Genomic DNA, 24,654 nt, shown 5'->3' with positions numbered 1-24,654 from the left:
ATCCCAAAGATGCTCTATTGGATTGAGATCTGGTGACTGTGGAGGCCATTGGAGTACAGTGAACTCATTGTCATGTTCAAGAAACCAGTCTGAGATGATTCCAGCTTTATGACATGGCGCATTATCCTGCTGAAAGTAGCCATCAGATGTTGGGTACATTGTGGTCATAAAGGGATGGACATGGTCAGCAACAATACTCAGGTAGGCTTTGGCGTTGCAACGATGCTCAATTGGTACCAAGGGGCCCAAAGAGTGCCAAGAAAATATTCCCCACACCATGACACCACCAGCCTGAACCGTTGATACAAGGCAGGATGGATCCATGCTTTCATGTTGTTGACGCCAAATTCTGACCCTACCATCCGAATGTCACAGCAGAAATCGAGACTCATCAGACCAGGCAACGTTTTTCCAATCTTCAATTGTCCAATTTCGATGAGCTTGTGCAAATTGTAGCCTCAGTTTCCTGTTCTTAGCTGAAAGGAGTGGCACCCGGTGTGGTCTTCTGCTGCTGTAGCCCATCTGCCTCAAAGTTCGACGTACTGTGCGTTCAGAGATGCTCTTCTGGCTACCTTGGTTGTAACGGGTGGCTATTTGAGTCACTGTTGCCTTTCTATCAGCTCGAACCAGTCTGGCCATTCTCCTCTGACCTCTGGCATCAACAACGCATTTCCGCCCACAGAACTGCCGCTCACTGGATGTTTTTTCTTTTTCGGACCATTCTCTGTAAACTCTAGAGATGGTTGTGCGTGAAAATCCCAGTAGATCAGCAGTTTCTGAAATACTCAGACCAGCCCTTCTGGCACCAACAACCATGCCACGTTCAAAGGCACTCAAATCACCTTTCTTCCCCATACTGATGCTCGGTTTGAACTGCAGGAGATTGTCTTGACCATGTCTACATGCCTAAATGCACTGAGTTGCCGCCATGTGATTGGCTGATTAGAAATTAAGTGTTAACGAGCAGTTGGACAGGTGTACCTAATAAAGTGGCTGGTGAGTGTATATGTATAGCAGAGGCTTCTGTGCTGATGAGTCTTCTCTGCTATACATACACATAGAGCAGACAGTGCACACAGACACTTCCGGTGCACGGTCTAAGTTCATTAATATATGAATAAAAACGGACTTATTCCAAATCTACTGAGGCGATTTACATACAAAAGGTAGGTGTGGAATAGCCTTTCTAAAGCCTATGCAAGGATGTGCTTATCTAAACATGACTTTTCCCAATGATAGAGCCCCTTTAAATAACAGCAATACATTCAGGACTGGTGACCCAATGCTGCTTTCTTCTCTGTATATGGAGCAGGAAAACCTGCCCTGTACTTGTGTTCCACGTAAATTTCACTGGCGATCTTTGGTTGCATGATTAAAATTTTAGGCCATATCCCTTCCATTGGCAGATCAAAAATGCCCTTATTTAGCCCATTCACATTATAATACAGCCTTTTACTGGCCTCCACTCAGTATAACACCTCTTTTACTTCCCTTCAGTGTATTACCCCCTTTATTGACCCCCACAAAGTCACCTTTACTGACCTTCACACAGTATATTGCCCCCTTTACTGGCTCACACACAGTACATTGTCCCTTTTTAGGCCTTTTTGTTCCCCACACATAATATAGCCCTAGTCTTTTTGTACATTGCCTCCTTTTTGGCCCTCACACGGTGATATTTTAGCTTTAGACTCAAGCCGAATTTGGGTTCTCAGACCAGACAGTATAATAAGAGGTCTAGGGAAGCTGAGGAAACCTTAAACTCACCTTGCCTCACCTTTCCTGGGTATCTTCTTGGCATCCAGCTATACCTGATGTCCTCTTCAGGCCTCTGTCTGATGTCACCACACGCAGAGGGGAGTCAACACTGAGGCCTGTGATGAGACCCGATCGCAGGCCTCAGCAGTGACCTCAGGCATGTGACGTAAGACCGCAACAGGATTGAAGAGATTCCAGGGGACCACTGGATGTCCAGGAGAGGTGAGTACCACTCATGATGCCCAATTATGGCCACTACCTATTGGATTAGTGCTCCTGATCTGAGATACGAAAGGTCTATATATCATTACTTTATGTCTACCACTTTAGGTTCCTCTACATAAGCTGCATTATGTCCTATACTGAATTCTGAACCAAGTTCACTGCAATTCTTACTAATACACATTGTACTAGTCAAAATAAACTATGTATCTGGACTTTTGGGGGAACCATTTGCAATTTTTCTGTTACAGCCCAAAATAATTTGCGAGATATGATTTGTAAGATAATACATATATTTGGCAGGCCATATATATGGTGGATTGTGATGCTGTACGTCTAACTTTTCTGCTTTTTTAAAATCTCCAACCTAAGGAGCTCTTCATATTATTTATATCAGATTATGTCGGGTTGTGTAACTTCAGCGAACAGCACAATTGATTTTATATTAAAACCTCGGAGTTACAGTTGAAGATAAAATGCGTGATCGGAATAGAAACATGGACGGGAAAGTTTACTAAGTAGCCGGCAGATTTCTGACAGGTTGTACAAAAGAACAAAGAAAGCAATACAACGCAGGGCAGGCATATATTGTGCTAGGAGGTAGTGTTATATATAACTACGTGAGTCTCTGTGCTTGTCCTTGGGTATTTCTGTCTTATCAAATGTCCTTGCTATTTTTATTTCTGACCATCTTCACAAGTATCATTTTTTGACTTCCTTTTTCTACTTCTATTACATTCATATTTGTTTGACAGGTTATATCCCACCTAAACTGTATATGCCCTAACCTCCTGTCACTGCAAATCTCTGGAAGACTTATTTTTAGAGATCTTACAATATGGGATTCACATACTGTGCTGCATATGGTAAAAATTCTAAATCGCAAATTGGTCAATGTTACAGCCCTTTTATTATAGCTGTTTCTGCGTAAAATGGGTGACCACTAGAGATGAGCGAGTAGTATTTGATCGAGTAGGTATTCGATAGAATACTATGGTATTCGAAATACTCGTACTCGATCGAGTACCACTCGCTATTCGAATGGAAAAGTTCGATGCAGAACCAGCATTGATTGGTCGAATGTTATACAGTCGGCCAATCAACGCTGGTTCTTCTCCTACCTTTAGAAGTCTTCTCCGTACAGCTTCCCCGCAGCGTCTTCCGGCTCTGAATTCACTCTGCCAGGCATCCGGCCTGGGCAGAGCCGACTGCGCATGTCTGCTTGTAGTGCGGGCATGCACAGTCAACTCTGCCCAGGCCCGATGCCTGGCAGAGTGAATGAAGAGCCGGAAGACGCCGCGGGGAAGCTGCACGGAGAAGAATTCTCGGAGGATCCAGCCCGACCCTCACTCGTGGACTTGGTAAGTATAATTTGATCGAACGTTGCCTACCCCTGAAACGAGCATTTTCCCCCCATAGACTATAATAGGGTTCGATATTCGATTCGAGTAGTCAAATATAGATGGGCTACTCGAAACGAATATCGAATCTCAAACATTTTACTGTTCGCTCATCTCTAGTGACCACCAATTTATACATCATTTTACCTACCACAAAAGAAGCCCATACATAGGGGTGTAACTTAAGGGGTTGCAGAGGGTGAACCAGGGACTAGGAGCCTTAGGAGGCCCATAAGCACTGGCATCAGTATTGAGATTGCAGCTTCCATCTGGCCCATAAGCCAAGGCGACCCACAGATTACCCTAACCACACTAAGGTGGATTAAACTCCTTAGCTCCTGCGGCCATCACTATCAAGAATTCACTGTAGGGATGAGGTAGGGGGGCCTGGACAAAAGATTGTACCGGGGCCCACAAGACTTCAGTTATGTCACTGTATAAAAGTATCGACTGCATTAAAGGGGTTCCAGGATTTACATATTGATCTGTGGTGGTCCTGGGTGACAAGTTCCCACTTGTAGGATAGATCATCAAAATGTAAGTCCCAGAAGTCCCACCTCACATTCATTTCAATGGGAATACTCAGGCAGAATCAAATATGGTGCTTTTTTTTTTTCTGCAAGCGGGAAAAATCAGCTAGGAGGAAAAAATGCTTCCCATTGAAGTAAATGGAGACTGATTTCAGGGGGAACTTGGAGCTGATAATGGGGGGTCGAATAAACCTCAAAAAGCCTATGAACAACAAGTTAAAAGCAAGGATCCAGTATATGTGCATGTGTATATAATGTGCTGGTCAGTGGCGTAAATAAAGTCTTGTGGGCCCTGGTGAAATCTTTTGTCTGGGGCCCCCTACCTCATCCCTACAGCGAATTCTTGATAGTGATGGTTACAGGAGCTAAGGAGTTTAATCCACGTTAATGTGGTTAGGGTCATCTGTGGGTCTCCTTGGCTTATGGACCAGATGGAAGCTGCAATCTCAATACTGATGCCAATGCTTATGGGCCCCCTAAGGCTCCTGAGCCCTGGTGTGACTGCACCCTCTGCACCCCTTCAAGTAATGCCCCTGGTGCTTGTTGCTTTTTGACTAATAGAAATTACCTTAATCCATTGATGCACTTTTCATTGCAGGACCAGGACTAGGATTTAAAACACCCCCTAGTAAAGTCAGAAACTATCTTTTAGACCAGGGATCAGCCGGCTTTGGTACTCCAGATACTGTGGAATTATAACTCCCAGCATACCCCATTCACTTCTATAGGTAGCTCCAAGAAGAGCAGAGAAAGTAGCCATGTTGAGAGTTGAAGTGCCAGATGTTCCTACCCCTGTGTTAGACTGCAAACCAAATTTTAATAATACCATGTGACTCTAAGCAACTAAAAACATTTAGCTTAATTTGTATTTACTACACATTGTCAGGATTTGACCCCTTTGACCAGACAAGTCAATGTTAAATTCCCGTTATACCAGATATTAATATATGCACCAGTTACAAGTTCAAATGGTTAAAGGGTTACATTTTAGAAATTCCATATAGTAGGGCTATACAACTATATCTATAAGAAATCTCCAGACTAAGCTCATGAGCGGTCAGGTCTGGCTCAATAATAACTATAAGATTTTGCTATGCACAGAGTGAAGTGGCCACTTCAATTACCGAATTTGTTGGATTGTGATAGGAATACTCTGAAACACGGTGCATGACCATCGGATAATAGGATAACTGAGATGTTCTAGATATTTTAATATTCCACACAATACATCATTTTTTTTTAGAAATTAGATAACTGTAGGTATTGTATACATTTTGGCACATAACCTGTATAGCTTTAATGTTAAATTCTATAAGCAGGTTTGAGTACTACAATGGGTTTGATGTTCATACAATGATTTACAAACCAGGGGTGACTTTAAAACAACGTACTATCAAAGCTTCTGTAGACCAAAATGCAAAGAAAGTTAAAGGGGTTGTCCGGGATAGATGGAAATCCCTACACTAATCTAAACCCTCTCCCCCCCTCCTACTTTCTAAATAGCCTAATTAATCAAAAATGAATGGTTAACCATGTCCATGGGGTGGTCATGTCCCGAACCGTGCCGATCCGTTTCCCCATTTCCAGAAATGGATCATCACTACAACTCCTCCCCCATCCACCCCATTATACTTACCCTCCACACCTCTTCCTGGGGGATGGCTTCTCCTTCTTTACTGATTCTGCAGGTGCGCGCTCCTCTCTAAGCGCTGCTTTGCGCACTGCTGCCAATAATCCCCCTCTACTGCGCATGCGGAAGCTGCGGTGTAACCTTACTGCAGAGAACAGAGCAGTGATGGAGAAGAGCGCGCGCCATCTCACATGTAGGTAATAGAGATGAGCGAGTAGTATTCGATTGAGTAGGTATTTGAACAAATACTACGGTATTTGAAATACTCAAACTCTTTCGAATACTATCGCTATTCGCAGTAAAGATTTGATTCAGAACCAGCATTGATTTGCCGAATGCTATACACTGTATAGCATTCGGGAAATAAACGCTGGTTCTGCAGCAGGCTCTTCTTTGCTAGTCGGGAGAGCTGGCAGCTTGCGTTTATGCGGGAGTTGACTTTTCTCATAGGAATGCATTGAGCAGCATTGATTGGCCAGTGTACAGCATTCGGCCAATCAATGCTGGTTCTGCCAGAGGCTCGGCTGTGAGGAGGCAGAGTCTAAGATCGGACCACAGCAGTCTTCATTGTGGTCCGATCTTAGACTCCGCCTCGTCACAGATGAGCCTCCGGCAGAACCAGCGTTGATTGGCCGAATGCTGTACACTGTATAGCATTCGGCCAATCAACGCTGGTCAATTCATTCCTATGAGAAAGTCAGCTCCCGCATAAATACAAGCTGCCAGCTCTCCCAACTAGCCAGGACTAGTCTGCTGCAGAACCAGCGTTGATTTGCCGAATGCTATACACTGTATAACATTTGGCCTATCAATACTGGTTCTGCAGGACGAGAGAGGGCCAGTTCACATTAGCGCTTGCCTCCCAGAAGGAGTCCGCAGGAGGACGCCCCGAACGTAATATCAGCGCAACTGCAAGCGCTGCGCAGTTAAAGCGCACGGACCCTATAGACTATAATGGGGTCCATGTGCTTTAACTGCACAGTGCTCCTCCTAAACACTCTCCTCCTGCTACTCGTGGACTTGGTGACTCTCCTTTCGTCGAATAGTGGTTTCCCCTGAAATGAGCATTTTTCCCCATAGACTATAATGGGATTCAATATTCGATCGAGTAGTCGAATATTGAGGCTCTACTCGAAACGAATCTCGAATCTCGAATATTTCACTACTCGCTCATCTCTAGTAGGTAAGTATACTGTATAATGGGGTCAGGGGTTGGGCTGAGTAGGTAAGGAAGGGCAGGTAAGCTAGGGAGACAGGAAAGGGGTGTATGGGAGGGAGTGAGAATGGAGAGAGAGAGAGAGGATGGAGAGAGGAAGGAGGGGGAGTGAGGGAGCAGCAGGGAGTGAGATGAGAGGGGTTAGTGAGGAGTTACATAGCAGCAAGCTGAACCAGGTAAACAAATGCAGTAGATACCAGAAGCTCCCAGAGACACCCGGAAGTCACTCAAAACACGGCTAAAGGTATATAGGTGCATTTATTAACCCATTAATAGCTCTAACAGACTATTTAAAACAAACAAACATTTTTTTTTGCCCGGAAAATCCCTTTAAGGGTGCAAAGATGCAAATGCACAGAAAGTCACCTGGAAATTACCAAAATATATGGTGAAACATCTGATCTGGAAAATACACTGAGCACAACACAATACACTCTGTATATAGACAGTGTAAGGTTCACCCACCACACTTCGTATACATTTTACCAATGACATTTATCATTCACTTCCATAAGACTGCAGCTAGGAGATGCCCATTGGAAGAAGCTGCAAAACATCAAGCAACACTAGGGTTGACATCACATGTAGCAATGAGGATATCTAGAACTCAGGCTGTAAGGAACATCTGAAACTAAGTAAGCAGTAATACTGCCTGTCCTTGGATTACTATTGAAAGCTTTCTTCCTTTTTGAGTTTAATATTCAGTACATTGAATACTTTCTTATCTACTGGTGTTTCGTAAGTACATTTATATACTTTATCATTTATTAAATGGCTTTAATAATTTAATATCAAGCAATATGGAATCACGCTAGATAGTCTTTTCTTCCCCATCACTAGGGCAACAGAATACATAAACAGTAATGTAGATGTCCTTAATAATTTATAAGAGCGAGCTCACTGAGGATTCTGAGAGTTTATGTAGAGACATTACTTGGTGTGTCAAAATAATGAATCATTAGATGTCAACCTGCAATATAAATCCTTACAGCACGTCCATATTAGGCAGATATGATATAGATAATCCATAGAACCAGATGGGTCTACGTTTATCTACTTCTATAGATTCTGGTTGTGTGGAAATAGTTCAGGAAACAGGTCTTAGATGGACAGGGATCATGATATGTCATGCAACCTGGACGTACAGATGTGTCCACCCTTAACTTAGCTCCAGTTTGGTTACAGGCTCCAATTTGTCATGAATACAATTCTATGCAATATCATCTGCATGTTCACACAATACATAAAATATTTTATTATATGTAATAATATATAAGCATAATATGGGGCGAGTGCTGCAAATGTCATACAAAAATAAAAGGACTTACACAAACCTCAGCTGATACCCTATCCAAACCAAGTCCGGGTCCTATACGCTCCACTCTCTGCTCCCATCCTGACATGGCAGGAAATGACTGAGAATCAATCAATCAGTCAATCACCACTGCAGCCAATTATTGACTGAACTGATATTCCCAACCAGTTAAAGGGAGTCTATCAGCAGGAAAATCAGTATTAAGCTAATGCCAGTACCTTGTAGGGTGGCTGCTACACTTTCCAAAGATACATTTATTTGTCTGCATCACAGCTCCATTTTCATTAAAAATAAAGTTTTATTCTTATACAAAAATGTTGAAAATGGCATTAGGGGCAATTCCTCCGCCAGTGCATTGCTCTCTGCTGTAGATATTTACCGCTGACTGCCACTCAGCTCCACCTCCCATTGATTTAGTGACAATTTCCAATTTTACACCTAATTTGCATGAGATTAAAATGCTGATTTTTCGTGCAAATGGAGCTGCCATGCCAAATAAGAAAGACATCTTTGGAAAGTGTAAGCCACAACACAAGGTACGGTCATTAGTTTGATACCGATTTTCCTACTGACAGACTCCCTTTAATGCCACATCTGGAGGGAAACGGGAAGCGGAGTACATACTCTGACGGAAAAAATGGAGGGTCCCAATAAATGTAAACAGGCAGGTATCTTAAAAATGAATTGAATACATAAATTATAATAGACAATTAAACAAGGAATAAGCTGTATTTTGCTGGAATAATTTTTGATGCGCAAGAAAATGGTTGTCCTAGGTAAGGAGGTTTTCTGGGACTTACATATTGATGACCTATCCTACAGGAGGGGGTTTGTCACCCAGGACCACCAGAGATCAATATGTAAATCCTGGAACCCCTTTAATGCAGTTGATACTTTTATACAGTGGTGTAATTAAAGTCTTCCGGGCCCCGGTGCAATCTGTTGTTTGGGGCCCCCTACCTCATCCCTACAGCGAATTCTTGATAGTGATGGTTACGGGTCCTAAGGAGTTTAATCCACCTTAGTGTGGTTAGGGTAATCTGGGGGTCTCCTTGGTTTATGGGCCATATGGACGCTGCAACTCAATACTGATGCCAGTGCTTATGGGCCCCTAAGGCTCCTGGGCCCCCTGTGCGACTGCTCCCTCTGCACCCCCTCAAGTTATACTGTAGTCTCAGAAAAGTCTAAAACAAGACTGTTTTTAGCTATAGAAAAAATTAATATAATGATGATAATACCAATAAAACTATATACAATACACATCCCAAACAAGCCCTACAGGTCTGGATTATAGACTTGCAGTAGATATTTCGGTGCACTCAGTAATGGCCCTATCTCTCATCTTTTATACATTACTTAGAGTAATTCCTTTTCTGTCACATGTGGATATTTTCCATTACCATGCCACTTCTTAACAAGCTGTAACATGATATTACATTACACTTCATTTTACAGTATTTTCATTCCTTTTCATCTTTCTTCTGTCCAAAGACATCAATTTCTATCTGTTAGAATTTTTCCATAAATAAAACATGATTGTGTTTCCCTCTGACAACCTTACTGATCTGCAGATTAAAATCTGAGAAATATATAAAATTATAGCATTTAATAGATTAATACACTATTTCTAGGATATGTATTTTGGTCTGGGCACTAGATATTATGAAGATATGGAGAGAGACAAGCAACGAAGGGAACGAGTAGGTGGGATCGGCTTGGCTACAAGAAGATATACTGTGGTTAATTTCCCGCTAGACTAAACCCCAACTTCCCCAATAAAATTTACTTTGCTCATCTTGGTCTGAAATTGTCTAATATCATATCAGCTCAATTCTCAGTTCTGCTCCATAGCAGTTTATCTGAGATCTTAGGCCTAGTTCACATCTGCATTCGGTATTCCTTTCAGGGAGTCCGCTTGAGGACTCCCCCAAACGGAATACCGAATGCATTAAAAAGCAGTGAGCAATGAAAGCACATGGACCCCATAGATTATAATGGGGTCCATGAGTTTTCCGCACGATGTCCGCACGAGTCATGCGAGAGATAAGTTTTGCAAAAACTTCTTTCCGCTCTGCATGATTCGTGTGGACACTGCGCAGAAGACACGTGGACCCTATTATAGTCTATGGGGTCCATGTGCTTTCATTGCTCACCGCTTTTCAATGCATTCAGTATTCTGTTGGGGGGGTCCCCAAGTGGACTTCTTAAATGGAATGCCAATCACAGATGTGAACCGGGCCTTATAGTGAGACTTTACAGAATCACCTGCCAACACTACATTGTCCACAATGCAAATCGAAGAGCAAAACCTTAAATACCATGATGCTTGTAGAAGATGGAAGGCCACCCACCTCTATGAAGAGCTAAAGAGGCTTTTTAAGCTTAGTTATTGATGACCCATCCAAAGGATAGGTCATGACTTGAAGAATGGCATGGCTTCGACACCAGAGACCCCCACCAAACGTCAGGTCAATTGGCCTTTGAAGTGGAAGAGGAGCAGAGGGATTAAAGATGTTGCTTCAAACAGCTGATTCATAGGGGTCCCGAGTATTGGACCCTAAGTATAGGCCATCAATTAACATCGTCTGGAAAACCCTTTTAACCCCTTCCCGCCGATGGCATTTTTTGATTTTCGTTTTTCGTTTTTGACTCCCCTCCTTCTAAACCCCATAACTTTTTTATTTCTCCGCTCCCAGAGTCATATGAGGTCTTAATTTTTGCGGGACAAATTTTTCTGGATGATGCTACCATTAATTATTCTATATAATGTACTGGGAAGCAGGAAAAAAAATTCAGAATGGGGTGGATTTGAAGAAAAAATGCATTTCTGCGACTTTCTTACGGGCTTTGGTTTTACGGCGTTCACTGTGCAGCCAAAATGACATGTCCCCTATATTCTGTGTTTCGGTACGGTTCCAGGGATACCAAATTTATATGGTTTTATTTACATTTTGACCCCTAAAAAAAATTCCAAAACGGTGTTAAAAAATTTTTTTTCTAAAAGTCGCCATATTCCGACGGCCGTAACTTTTTTATACATAGGTGTACGGGGATGCATAGGGCGTCTTTTTTTGCGGGGCCGGGTGTACTTTTTAGTTCTACCATTTTCGGGAAATGTTATTGCTTTGATCACTTTTTATTCAAATTTTTATCAGAATCAAAACAGTGAAAAAACGGCGGTTTGGCACTTTTGACTATTTTTCCTGCTACGGCGTTTACCGAACAGGAAAAATATTTTTATAGATTTGTAGAGCGGGGATACCTAACATGTATATGTTTCACAGTTTTTAACTACTTTTATATGTGTTCTAGGGAAAGGGGGGTGATTTGAACTTTTAATACGTTTTATATTTTTTTATATTTTTTTTAACTTTTTTTTTTTTTTTTTTTTTTTGCATTTATTAGACCCCCTAGGGGTGTTGAACCCCAGGGGGTCTGATCACTAAAGAGAGAATTTGCAGACCGGCTGGGAGCCTTTAACAAGGCTCCTGGCTGTCATGGCAACATGACGTCAGCCCTGGAGCATGCTCCAGGAGCCGGCGATCCTTGCCAAAATGGCGGCGCCCATGCGCCGCCGGGAAAATGGCGCCTCCGGCGCCTTTGACAGCAGCGCCGGAGGGGTTAATGCCTCCGATCGGTCCGGGGACCGATCGGAGGCATTAGAGCCGGTTGTCTACTGCTTAAAGCAGTAGACACCCGGCGGCTATGACGGCCGCCCGGCTCCCGGGCGGTCGCCATAGTTACAGACCCGACACGCGCCGTACTATTATGGCGCATGTCGGGAAGGGGTTAATAATGTGCCAGTAGGAACGTACAGTAAATTTATTTCGCCCTGGCCCCTGAGGGAATCCAAAGGATCCTTTGTCACACAACAGGACACCAATACTCTTAATGATATATGGCATTAGAGTTGGGGGGTTCTTTGTTATTTAAGATTTTGTGAGTCCTAAAATAAATATTACATCATAACTAAGATTCCAAAAATTTCCCGAGGATGCAGAGGTAGCAGGTTGGCTTTAAAAAAAAGAGTGTAGACATTGAAAGTCCCACTGCCTCAATTCAATATGGTTTCTTCAACAGATATTGGTATGGGGTTATACCAGCCTGATGAAGGGACCTTTGAAGTCCCGAAAGCTCACAATATGTCATCATTTTTAGTTAGCCATTAAAAAAGGTATCAACTACTGAAGACTCTTCAGAATTTTTTGATATATTTCAGTACTGACAACCGATGGCGATTACACTGCGGCTCTGTCTCACTTACTGATACCTATAATCATATTAACAGGATGTTGTGTACATTCTCCCATCTCCCATGGACTTCCATTGATAAAGTTAGTAAAGTATAGGTCATGGCTGTCTGTTTTTTATGGATCGCATTGTCAAGAACCAACTATGAAGGCCGTGTGAACTACAGAATTTAAGACACACAACTAAATAGTGGAATTTACCCGGCACATAAAATATACTGACAATATAAATATCTATATCTCTATATCTATCAAATAACTTTACAATAAAAAAAAATATAACCTTAAAATCCATAACAGTGTTTAGTCGAAATCATCAAAGTCTTTATAGAACCCAATGTTGCATGCAAGTCCGAGACATCAAAAGAGAATGTCTATTCCGTACCGATATAAAATGATTTTATTCCCTTGTTTTTCAGTTTACAGTAAATCAATAACTTGGCTAAAGCTACGAAAATCCAGTATTCTGCCCAGAAGTAAGGATTTGTTTAAGAGATATTTTTGCCATCTGAGAATTGAGGCCAAGTGTCAAGGTAAAGCCGAGATAACAAAACAGAAGACGTCTTGCATATCAATTATTGGGAATAGCTTAATATGCTTTAATCAGGATAGCAATACCATTAGAAGATCCCTACTAATGCCGATCCCTCGCTAAAATGCATTATAAATAAATAATCCTTCCTGTCACATAGGACGAAATCATGTAGTGTAGAGGTGACTGAGGCACTTAAAAGACTGCATAAAATATTCCATTAGCATTATAGCACCGAGAACATTTCCTATTACTTCTCCAGTAATATAATCACATTCTGTTACACAAAAGCCACCGGTGACAATGAGGTCATTTCGACTCCTGGTTTGCAAAAACAAAATGTTTTCTTTGAGGTAAATGTCAAACTTTAAGCACTGATGGAGAAGGTAACTCTTCCATAGATTGTGGCCATCCAATGTAGCGAGGCTTTCTTCTACCAAAGGGATAAGATTGATCTTCTACCCTAGCTGTGTATCTAAATGTCCTGGCCAAGTTAATACTTCATTTTGGCACCCCTTGTACTCATCAGCACCCAGGACACATGACCCAGTTGGCCACCCAACTATGCCTTTGGCTACAGAATTATCTAACTCAATCAATTCTCCGACAATTCATCCACCGGACATGTCTGGAACTGCTGACTGCTTCCCCTGACTTCTTGTATCTACTCACTATTCCTAATATGATGTCCACCTATCTAATGTATCCCCTAAACACGGTTTTTGTCTGTACCACACTGTCATTGGTACTTGCTATAACGTGTTACCCCAATATTGTGCTAGGGAACATTGACGGAGCTGCATAAGAAAATTAATTGCAATAATATTGCCAAAATCTTCCTATTCTGGACCTCTAAAAGTAACCACACAGGCCTGGTCCACATCTGTGCTTGGTATTCCATTCAGGGAGTCCACTAGGGGGACACCCCTCTGCGAACGGAATATCGAACGCATTGACAAGCAGTGAGCTTATGAAAGCACACGGACCCCATAGACTATAACAGGCTCTATGTGTTCTCCATGCAGTGTCCGCGAGGAACATGCGGAGAGAAAAGTACTTCATGAACTACTTTCCTCTTCACATGACTCTTGCGGACACCGCATGGAAAACAAACGGACCCCATTATAGTCTATGGGGTCCATGTGCTTTCACTGCTCAATGCGTTTTGTATTTCATTCAGGGGGTCTCCAAATGGCCTCCCCGAACAGAATACTGAACGCAGATGTGAAACGGGCCTCAGTTTCCAATCATAAGCCTCCTTTTTTTTAGAAGATCTGTCAAAAAAAATCTAAAAAGGCCTAAAAAATACTTTTTGTGAAGATGCACTTTTTACTCTCCATATGCTACAAAAACTAAATGGCACAAACCACATAAGAGAAGATGGGGTTGAATTGGAAGAAAATCTTTGTTTTTGGGTTGTACACTCAGGTTTTGGTCTTGTACACTCAGGTTTTGGTCTTGTACACTCAGGTTTTGGTCTTGTACACTCAGGTTTTGGTCTTGTACACTCAGGTATTATAGGTGTTTTGGTTTTAAAAAATTTCATGTTTTCAGTTTCAGTCCTTAGCAGCTCTCATGGGGCTAAATGTTTTGTCATCTGGTCACTCCTATTGTTCATACACACTGAAAGCCAACCATAATAAGGAAACTCTTCCTTCTCCCCCCCTTCCCCTTACTATGCAAAGAAATTCTTACTGGATCCATGTTTCTAGCATTTAGACTATATATCAATGATAAAATGTTTGACCGTCACAAAATTTTTTTTTGTTAACAAACAAGTCCATTTATTAAGATCAGCTTTCTGTGAATGACTTAAAGGGGCTCTATCAGCAAAATCATGCTGTTAGAGCCCCACATATGCGTGAATAGCCTTTAAAAAGGTCATTCAGGCACCACTAAAGTTATATTAAACTACCCCCCAGTTTTAAAATAAAACCCTAAAAAAGAATGTGATCTACTATCGCATCGTGCACGCTGGGCGGGCATTCAGGGTGCGCCGTCTTCTTCATCCACGCCTCTTCTTCCTCCGATGTCCTCCGGTCCCGTCCTCCTCTGGCGCTCGCGAACTGACATTGATAAAAAAAAAAATGGCCTGGGCGCATGCGCAGTAGCCATAGTAGAAGCTGCATGCTACTGCGCATGTGCCCAGGCCATTTTTTTTTTAGTAATGTCAGTTCGCGAGCGCCGGAGGAGGACTGGACCCGAGGACATCGGAGGAAGAGGAGGCATGGATGAAGAAGAAGACACACCCTGAATGCCCGCCCATCGTGCACGATGTGTAAGTAGATCACATTCTTTTTTAGGGAATTATTTTAAAACTGGGGGGTAGTTTAATATAACTTTAGCGGTGCCTGAATAGCCTTTTTAAAGGCTATTCATGCGTATGTGGGGCTCTATCAGCATGATTTTGCTGATAGAGCCCCTTTAATACAAAATTCACCAGAATTATTACGAGGCTCCGGCATCTTAATAATTTTGGTAACTCATTTCAGCCTGCCTTACCCCAGCCCATCTGTCGTGCCCACTTATGAAACGTGTGGCACTAAACGGTATAAGTCACAATTTTTGCAACGTGCAACGAAAAATGTAACCCTTTATGTCCTGGGGATCATGATAAATTGGCCGCAGTGGGTTTTGGGAACTATTGCCAGTGATCTGCATTAAAACAGAAGTAATAAGTTTCTTCTCCTACATTAGGACACAATACACAGCGGCCGATTACCTGGGGCAGATGTATATAAAAGCAAAAACAGATAAGACATAAGATTTTTATTAGACATCCTGAGATACCGACCCTGAACAGCTTTGTTTCAATCTCCAGAAATAAGCTCAGCACAGGCTATAAAAGAGCAGATACTGGATCATGTAGTCATATAATGAATAGCCGTGTAATATATATATTTTTTTATCAGTAGCGCCCAGACGCCTACAATGCCGTAAATATCACAATGTGCATGTCTGGATTATAAAATTCATCTGCTGCCCTTTAACAAGACGGTCATACCTGGCTTCAGTTTGTTTGTTTTTTTTATTTAAAAACTTTTGATGGTGGTTCTAAAAAAAAAATTGGATTATAAGCTACATTTAATTTCTGATGTCATAGTAGAAAACAGACAACCGAACTGACCAAATCACTTAACCAAACCATCATTCTATTAAGTCTTATTCACACAACTGTGAAAAGCAACCAGGCTGTTTTTTGGAATGGCCGACACGCAGCCATTTTTAAAACTATGAATGTCTATGGGTGTATTCACATGTCTGTTTTTTTTAGACAGACAGCTTATGACCACCAAAAAAATTGACGTTTTGTTTTTTGTTTCATAAAAAACGGTTGTCACTCGGTTATGTGAATAAACCCCTTCAACGAGCTTCAATGGATCGACATGGCCATTTTTCATGGACGTTATGTCATGTGAATGTCATGGCCTTGAGATGGCCATACCCAGTGGCGGAACTAGGAATGGCGGGGCCCCCCGGCAAAATTTTGACATGCCCCCCCCCCCCCCCCGACCGACACCGAAGACCTCGACTGACCCCCTCCTATGCATTCCTACCCCATAGTGGCCCCTGAACACAGTATTATACCCCATAGTAGCCTCTGCACACAGTATTATCCCCAATAGTGGACCCTGCACACAGTATTATGCCCCATAGTGGCCCCTGCACACAGTATTATCCCCAATAGTGTCCCCTGCACACAGTATTACTCCCCATAGTGGTCCCTGCACACAGTATTATCCCCCATAGTGGCCCCTGCACACAGTATTATGCCCCATAGTGGCCCCTACACACAGTATTATCCCCCATAGTGGCCCCTGCACACAGTATTATCCCCCATAGTGGCCCCTGCACACAGTATTATCCCCAACAGTGGCCCCTGCACACAGTATTATCCCCCATAGTGGCCCCTGCACACAGTATTATGTCCCACTGTGAACACCCATAAACAATTATTATACTCTGGGGTCTTTTCAGACCTCAGAGTATAATAATTGGAGACCCGGGGGAATAAAAACATAAAAAAACTACTGTTTCTTACCTGTCCCCTGGCTCCTACGCTGTCGGCCTCCGCTGCCATCCTTCTTCAATGACATCGGATGTCACATGACCCGGGACGCAGGCCAGGTTCATGTGATGTCAGAGACTTCAAACAACTAGGAAGGAGGCCTGGCAGGATCGTGGAGAGGTAAGTAACAGTGTTTTTTTATGTTTCTTACCTCTCTCAGTCTGCCAATTATTATACTTGGGGCTCCGAAAAGACCCCCGAGTATAATGATAGCAGTGGTAGTGGTAGCGGCTGTCACCAGGCCCCTAATGTCCCGGGCCCTGTGGCAGCTGCCTCTGCTGCTATGGTGGTAGTTACGCCACTGGCCATACCCACTAGAAAGTTGTTCTTTCAGCGGCTATAACTCCTAACTCCCTAACACACATGCACAGTTTGTTCCACCAAGTGCCAGTGTATTCTATCTAGGGAGGGGGAGAAGTCACTGCCAGGCATCTCTGGTGATGGTTTATTTTCATATAAATAATTAGCCATGTTGAAATCCAAAATCCTGATCCTCATCTCACCCCACATCTGCCATCAGGGGACTGTCAGGAGGTCCCCATACCAATCAGATGGTCGGTGGAGCCAGTTAAAATTAGGTTCAATCAGCCTTACTGTAATGTAACTCCTCAGCCCACCATATTGGTGCTGGAATCTATCACAGAGAACAGAAGGACATGGTATCCTACATGGAAAATTTAGAACTCCCTTTTAATCGAAAACAATACAATTTCTGTAAAAAAGGAAAGTTCTCATCATCCAATAGTAAAGGTCATGGAACCAACCATGAGCCCATATTGGCTGTCTCTATGTTCATTATATCCCAACAAGTTGGCCAACAAGCAGACAATAGAACATATCACAATATACAGTATAATACTAGTGAATCTGATAAGGGGCAATGTTAGTTTATGATCCCAGTTTCAAAAAATACTTTAATCTTCAAAACCAAGTTCTAATTCACATTATTGCATTATTAATTATTATTATTATTATTATCCATTTTTACATCATCAACAATTTTAGGGCCATTTTAGCACTTATGTGGCCCAGGTCCAAAAGTTTCAAAGGTGTCCCCCACTGATAAGGTGTAAATCTTGATTGTTAAAGGACATAAAGAGAGAGAAATTTGGAGGAACACACACAAGATGACTACCATGTTTATGTTAAGCAGTACCCTTAGCCCTGCCCATGACCCATCCCACCCAGATCCTTTGGGCTCCAAAATAGTATCAATGCTTTCAGTATCAGTGCCCCCACATGTATAATTTCTTTTTGGTGGCCCCACTAAATATACTGTTGCCTTTATATCCTCACACAGTATAATGCCCTCTTAGTGACCCTCACATAGTATAAGGTCCCCTATAAACTTCTTCCTAGTGACCTCCACAAAGTATAACGCCCCTTGAGAGGCCACACACAGTAAAATACCCCTTAGTGGTCCACACATAGTATATGGCCCCCTTATAGCTGAAATTGGATCATGTAACTCAAGACAATATGAAGATCCCATTGGATGGGATCCAGATGATAGTGGTACCACCCTTGCAATGGGCTCCAATCCATTGCCGTACGGTTAAAGGAGCTCAAACTTATTTTACACTGTACAGAGATTTTCTTCACTAAAAACATTCCCTGTCTTCACTGAGGTTCACAATCTAATCTTTGTGCCGAAGGACACAAACTTCACAGAAACAGACGTTGCCTTAGCACAGATTTGAACCCAGGGCCCCAGCACTGCAAGGTAATAACTAACCACTGAGCCACCATGTTATGTCTACTGTTGTCTCACTTGGCATCACATGGACCAGCATGCCTTGCATGTGATTATGCAAAACAGTATGTAAACAATCAGGCTTATTTCTATGTACCGATCAGACAATGGTCAAACAAATACAAATATAATATTTAAGAGCATGGTCACTTTTAGCTTGAGTTCATTCTCCCTCACAGAAAAACTTCTTTTAGAATACTGAGGTCTATGAGAACCGGATATGTATGACTTATATAAATTACACAAAAAATGCAAAATACTCAAATTAATAGTCAAATGTAGCAAATGAAAATATCACCATGTGAACTGACACATAGGATGTATTGTGCGGGAGATGTTATGTCTTCAATCCTTTGCTTTCCTCTAATTCACACAAGCTATGTATGTACCATATATACTCGAGTATAAGCCGAATTTTTCAGCACAGTTTTTGTGCTGAACCCCCCCTCTTGGCTTATACTCGAGTCAAGAAAAAACATTTATTTATTTATTTATTTATTTATTGGGAGGGGAGGGGTCTATGACCAGCCACAATAGTAATGTATAGAATCTCCCAGAAAATAGTGGGGAAAAAAAGAAGCTTTAAAAAAATATAATAAAAAATAAAGTAAATAAAAGTTCTAAATCCCTCCTTTCCCTAGAATACATATACAAGTAGAACATTACTGTGAAACACAAACACATTAGGTATCCCTGTGTCTGACAGTGCCCGGTCTACTGAATATAGGGGATCTGCAGTGCTCCTGTTCCGTCGGGAAGGGGTTAATAGGAGCACTACAGATCCCCTATATTCAGCCAGGCTGAATTCCAAGTGGGGGGAAAAAAACTCAGTCCTCAAGCTCAGGGAAGGGGAAGACAGACAACCAAAACACCCCCTCTCCTTCCCCAGCACCCAGCAACTACTGCACCCAAAAACTACGACCATTTTAATTTTTGAAATGTTCTAGTAGCTGCTGCGTTTTCCCCCCTCGGCTTATACTCGAGTCAATAAGTTTTCCCAGTTTTTTGTGGTAAAATTAGGGGCCTCGGCTTATATTCGGGTCGGCTTATACTCGAGTATATACGATAATATAAGAAATTGCTTTAACTGTATAGATTGATGATTCACAACCATTATAGCTTAGACCCAAAATACACAATATTACCGTAGAATCATAAAACAAATCTGACATTTCCTTGCCATGTTGATCCAGAGTAAGACAATAACATAACCTTGACAGCTAGTAGGGTTTTGTATGTATTTTGTGTTGAGTTGTAATGACACATTTTGCCAGATTTTCTTGATTTTTTTAAATTTTTGTATTTATTTTTGATACATTTTAGATTGTTCCCATATATCAGGAAAGACGAACGCACGAGCAACAAAGAAGCAGTGCAACAAAATAGATGAGAAATTATTTTATTCACATTTTCTACAGTCATCCAAATGTTTTCAGTTTACAAATCGTACAGAATGGATCCAGTAGTTCATGGAGGGTGCCGAGCCTTGAGAAGGGCCACGGAATAGCTTGGATTTGGTAATGACCGTGGTGTTAGTTCACACACAAACCTTACTGTAAGACCAGTGAGTAAAACATCAGTCTATAAACTATGAACAATAGTTGGATTTTACACCAGAATGTAATAATCTTTCTGATTTTTGTGTTTTGGGTTCATTTAGAAAGATACGACCATGTGGCCAAATGTACAAGAAATCTCCTGGGGAAGTCATTTTTCAACACTTTTCAGTTGAACAACAGAATTTTTGTATTACTATGAATTATGTCACCTGTATGCACGTAGATCTATGTTCTCTTTCTTTTTTTTAATCCATTATTACTATTCTTGGTAATAAAGGGTATATAGATTGGTACATGAAAGTTACAAGGGTTGTCCACTGTAGACAACCACTTTGTTAGATGGATTCTCAAAGACAAGCTCATCACATTCACCGTTTTCATTGAAATCTATGAACTTTTCATGTAATATATAGGTAGGCTGGGTCCTCTTTCTAGGATACTTATCCAGGAAACCCCCTCTATTATTATTTTTTCTTTCCATAAGGACACACGCCAAAAGACCACTTCTTTGAGAAGACCACCTTCCAGACCACATTTCATGTGACATATTTTAGTTTCACAATATATTACACGGTCGTCTTATGTGAGAAGGCCAACCCCACAGTAGGAAAGTTTTTAATGCAGTTGTGAGGGGTCTTCTAAAAAAGAATTTCACTATATTTTAGATATTTTTTGATACTTTTTATATATGAAACCAGACAGCACTTGTAACTTTCATTTACTGGTGGAAAACTTTTAATTTGACCCTTGACAAAACGGTGACCCAATTCTCTACAAACCAGCACTTCTACTTCAGTGCCTTGTAGAAATTTCAGAAAAGCCTACATTCCCCCCTCCCTGTTAGTACATCTTTGGAGCGTGGGAAGAAACCCACATAAACACATGGAGAACACGCAAACTCCTTGCAGATGTTGTCCTTCAAACCCAGGACTCCAGTGCTACAAGGCTTCAGTGCTAACCACTGAGCCACCATGCTGCCAGAAAACCCTAAATTTTGTGAGACTCATGACAGTTAGTTATAATGGTTGTCCAGCTGTCCATATTTATATTTTTTATGGGTGAGAATGGCGTACAAAATTATTAAAGTCCTACTCACTTTACCAATCCCTTCTGACACTTTAAGGGTCCTCCTTTACCCTCTGGAGAGAGGTAAGTACTAGAGATGAGCGAACAGTAAAATGTTCGATATTTGATATTCGTTTCAAGTAGCCCCTCAATATTTGCCTACTCGAATCGAATATCGAATCCCATTATAGTCTATGGGGGGAAAATGCTCGTTTCAGGGGTAGGCAACATTCGATCAAATTACACTTACCAAGTCCACGAGTGAGGGTCGGCTGGATCCTCCGAGAAGTCTTCTCCGTGCAGCATCCCGCGGTGTCTTCTGGCTCTGAATTCACTCTGCCAGGCATCGGGCCTGGGCAGAGCCGACTGCGCATGCCCGCACTACAAGCACTACAAGCGGACATGCGCAGTCGGCTCTGCCCAGGCCCGATGCCTGGCAGAGTGAATTCAGAGCCGGAAGACGCCGCGGGGAAGCTGCACGGAGAAGACTTCTAAAGGTAGGAGAAGAACCAGCGTTGATTGGCCGACTGTATAACATTCGGCCAATCAATGCTGGTTCTGCATCGAACTTTTCCATTCGAACAGCGAGTGGTACTCGATCGAGTATGAGTATTTCGAATACCGTAGTATTTGATCGAATACCTACTCGATTGAATACTACTCGCTCATCTCTAGTAAGTACATATTATAGAGACTGCGGAGGGGTCTGGGAAGTATTTGATCAAGTGTTGATATTGGTAAGATCAGAATAACTTTTTTATTTTTGGGACCTGCCAATCCTTTTAAAAATTATTTCAGCCAGACAATCGACATTGGATACTAAGAATTTGCCAAATTTGTTGGATTTCAATAAGGACATAAGGACTTGGCTTTACTTCAATTGGCTTTACGATGGTGGACAACCACTGATTTTGACTTACTTATATCTACTGTTATTTTTATATAATGAAAAACAGGAAGAAACTGTGAAGTTGCCTTATTTGTAAAATGTCGTAATCCTTAGAGGAAGTTTTAATATCTACAGTCGGAGTTTACATGCAACTGTACAGCAGTACATACAACTGATATGAAAGATTACATCATGTAAAAAATGGAAGCAACCTATATACAGCATGGATAAAAAAGTACTGATATTCAATAACATAGGTGGTGGCAGCCATTTTGTTGGGTTGAACCAATACGTATAAATGGCTATTGAGGATATACCAATTCATCTTTACATGTCAATGAGCCTGGGATACTGTAGTCATTGATATAATGGCTGACACCTACTATGTGTATTCCACTCGTGGCACTCTTCTATTTCGTATCATCCATAAGGATACGTCATTGCCACGACTCATTAAAAGTGACGCCATGTTGTTTTACCCAAAAATATTGAACTATATACAATAAAACACTGTACTAGTATCCAAACCCATACAATCCACATTAAAACAGAGCGTGGAGTTAACATGTGAGGATTTTGTCATTGTCTGCGGTATCAGATGGCGATGGTGATGTACACGTCAATGAGAGAACACTTTTCTAAGACTGGGATTTGGTTCCAATCGCATCTGACTACTTTTACATCACAGCCCAATTCAAAGCTAAGAGATCATGCGCACATTAGGATAATGAACAAAATCCCACCATGCAGTCCCATTGATCATGAACAGAGCTAGCTCTACACAATCAATAAGTTATTTTCTTTTTCTTGTTTCAGTAAAAGCATTTTTTCTGCCGATCCATCTTCTTTCTGGAAGACAGAAAAGAAAAAGAAAATGCATGTGGGAGTTACATATTAATAATAGAACAATCACATAGCAATTGTTACATTCACTTTCCACTATGATTAACAGAATACAATATCATGTCTATTGTTAGGTCTGCATTACATCATAGTGTACTTAAAGGAGAACTCCACTTATGACAGAACTTTAATGAAACACTTACGGAACCTTGCTAACAAACCTTAGAAAACCTACAATGGAAAATCCTGTAAAGACGTAGCTTTCTACAATCTCTTTTGTAACTGCAGCACCCCCGCAGGAGAAATGAAGTATTACAGGATGCTTATTCAAACCTATGCTTAGATATGCCAGGTCTCCTACACAGAGAGACATCTTTGGTAACATGTCTCTGCTCTGGGTAATAGATAAGGGTCCTGAATGAGGGACCCCCTATAGTGACTTAGAATGTTCTTTTATGTTATTCAAAAATTTTCCTAAATCATACAAAACTGTTATACTTAACTTAACAGTTCAAAAATAGGGCATTTGTTTTCGTTCGTGACCAGATATAAATTTTTTGCACTACATGAGGGTTTGAAAGTTATTTAAATATTTTTTTTTCTTCGATACATAGGGCTTTCTTACAGCATTTTATCCTTATTTTACTAATTTTGTATATCTGTGAAAAATAATTTTAAAATTTAAATTTAAAAATTAAAAAAATAAATTTTAAATTTCTTATCTTAAAAAAAATAAAATAAAATATAATAATAATCAACTTATCATCTGGAGATCCATCTCAGTTTTTGAACTTTTTTGTTTGGTCACATGATATGTAATTTCTAGAGATGAGCGAACAGTAAAATGTTCGAGGTTCAATATTCGTTTTGAGTAGCCCCTCAATATTCGACTACTCGAATCGAATATGGAACCCTATTATAGTCTATGGGGGGAAAATGCTCGTTTCAGGGGTAGGCAACGTTCGATCAAATTATACTTACCAAGTCCACGAGTGAGGGTCGGGCTTGATCCTCCGAGAAGTCTTCTCCGTGCAGCGTCCCGGCGGCATCTTCCGGCTCTGAATTCACTCTGCCAGGCATCGGGCCTGGGCAGAGCCGACTGCGCATGCCTGCACTACAAGCAGACATACGCAGTCGGCTCCGCCCAAGCCCGATGCCTGGCAGAGTGAATGAAGAGCCGGAAGACGCCGCGGGGAAGATGCACAGAGAAGACTTCTAAAGGTAGGAGAAGAACCAGCATTGATTGGCCGATTGTATAGCATTCAGCCAATCAATGTTGGTTCTGCATCGAACTTTTCCATTTGAACAGCGAGTGGTACTCGATCGAGTACGAGTATTTCGAATACCGTAGTATTCGATCGAATACCTACTCAATCGAATACTACTCGCTCATCTCTAGTAATTTCCACTTGCCATTTACTTCCCAAGCAAAAGCTTATGTGTCACACACTGGATCTACACTTGGTAGGGAACAATTCTGTAGTCAACATACAGTGGACACATTCTTTTAACATGGTAAAAATTCAATAGCCACGTGTCGCTACAATGTAGAAAATATTCTGCAGCAACGAATATGGAGCAGACAAAGTCTTTACAGCATTCAGTTAGAAAACTGATTTTTTT

The 24,654-nt window shown here is 41.5% G+C and overlaps 2 protein-coding genes across 4 annotated transcripts in view; one reads left to right on the top strand and one right to left on the bottom strand.

Annotated features, from left to right (window-relative positions):
• SYNDIG1 (synapse differentiation inducing 1) overlaps positions 1-24,654 on the bottom strand; it is a 174,529-nt gene that overhangs the window by 1,939 nt on the left and 147,936 nt on the right. Inside the window, exon 4 of one of the 3 annotated variants that reach the window (XM_075267441.1) lies at positions 22,932-23,037. The exons of 1 other annotated variant lie outside the window; for it this stretch is intronic. In XM_075267441.1, coding sequence (XP_075123542.1) covers positions 22,966-23,037 — 72 coding nt within the window. In that variant the 3' untranslated portion in view covers positions 22,932-22,965. Of the gene's footprint in view, positions 1-22,632; positions 23,038-24,654 lie in introns of those variants that run through there. One more of the 3 variants, XM_075267440.1, reaches the window with a different exon arrangement.
• Positions 1-24,654, top strand: part of ACSS1 (acyl-CoA synthetase short chain family member 1) — a 413,920-nt gene that overhangs the window by 348,970 nt on the left and 40,296 nt on the right. The gene's annotated exons all lie outside the window — the stretch shown is intronic.

The sequence above is a fragment of the Leptodactylus fuscus genome, chromosome 3 (genome assembly GCF_031893055.1).
Source record: "Leptodactylus fuscus isolate aLepFus1 chromosome 3, aLepFus1.hap2, whole genome shotgun sequence".
NCBI lineage: Eukaryota > Metazoa > Chordata > Amphibia > Anura > Leptodactylidae > Leptodactylus > Leptodactylus fuscus.
This window is presented reverse-complemented; position numbering and strand designations above follow the sequence as displayed.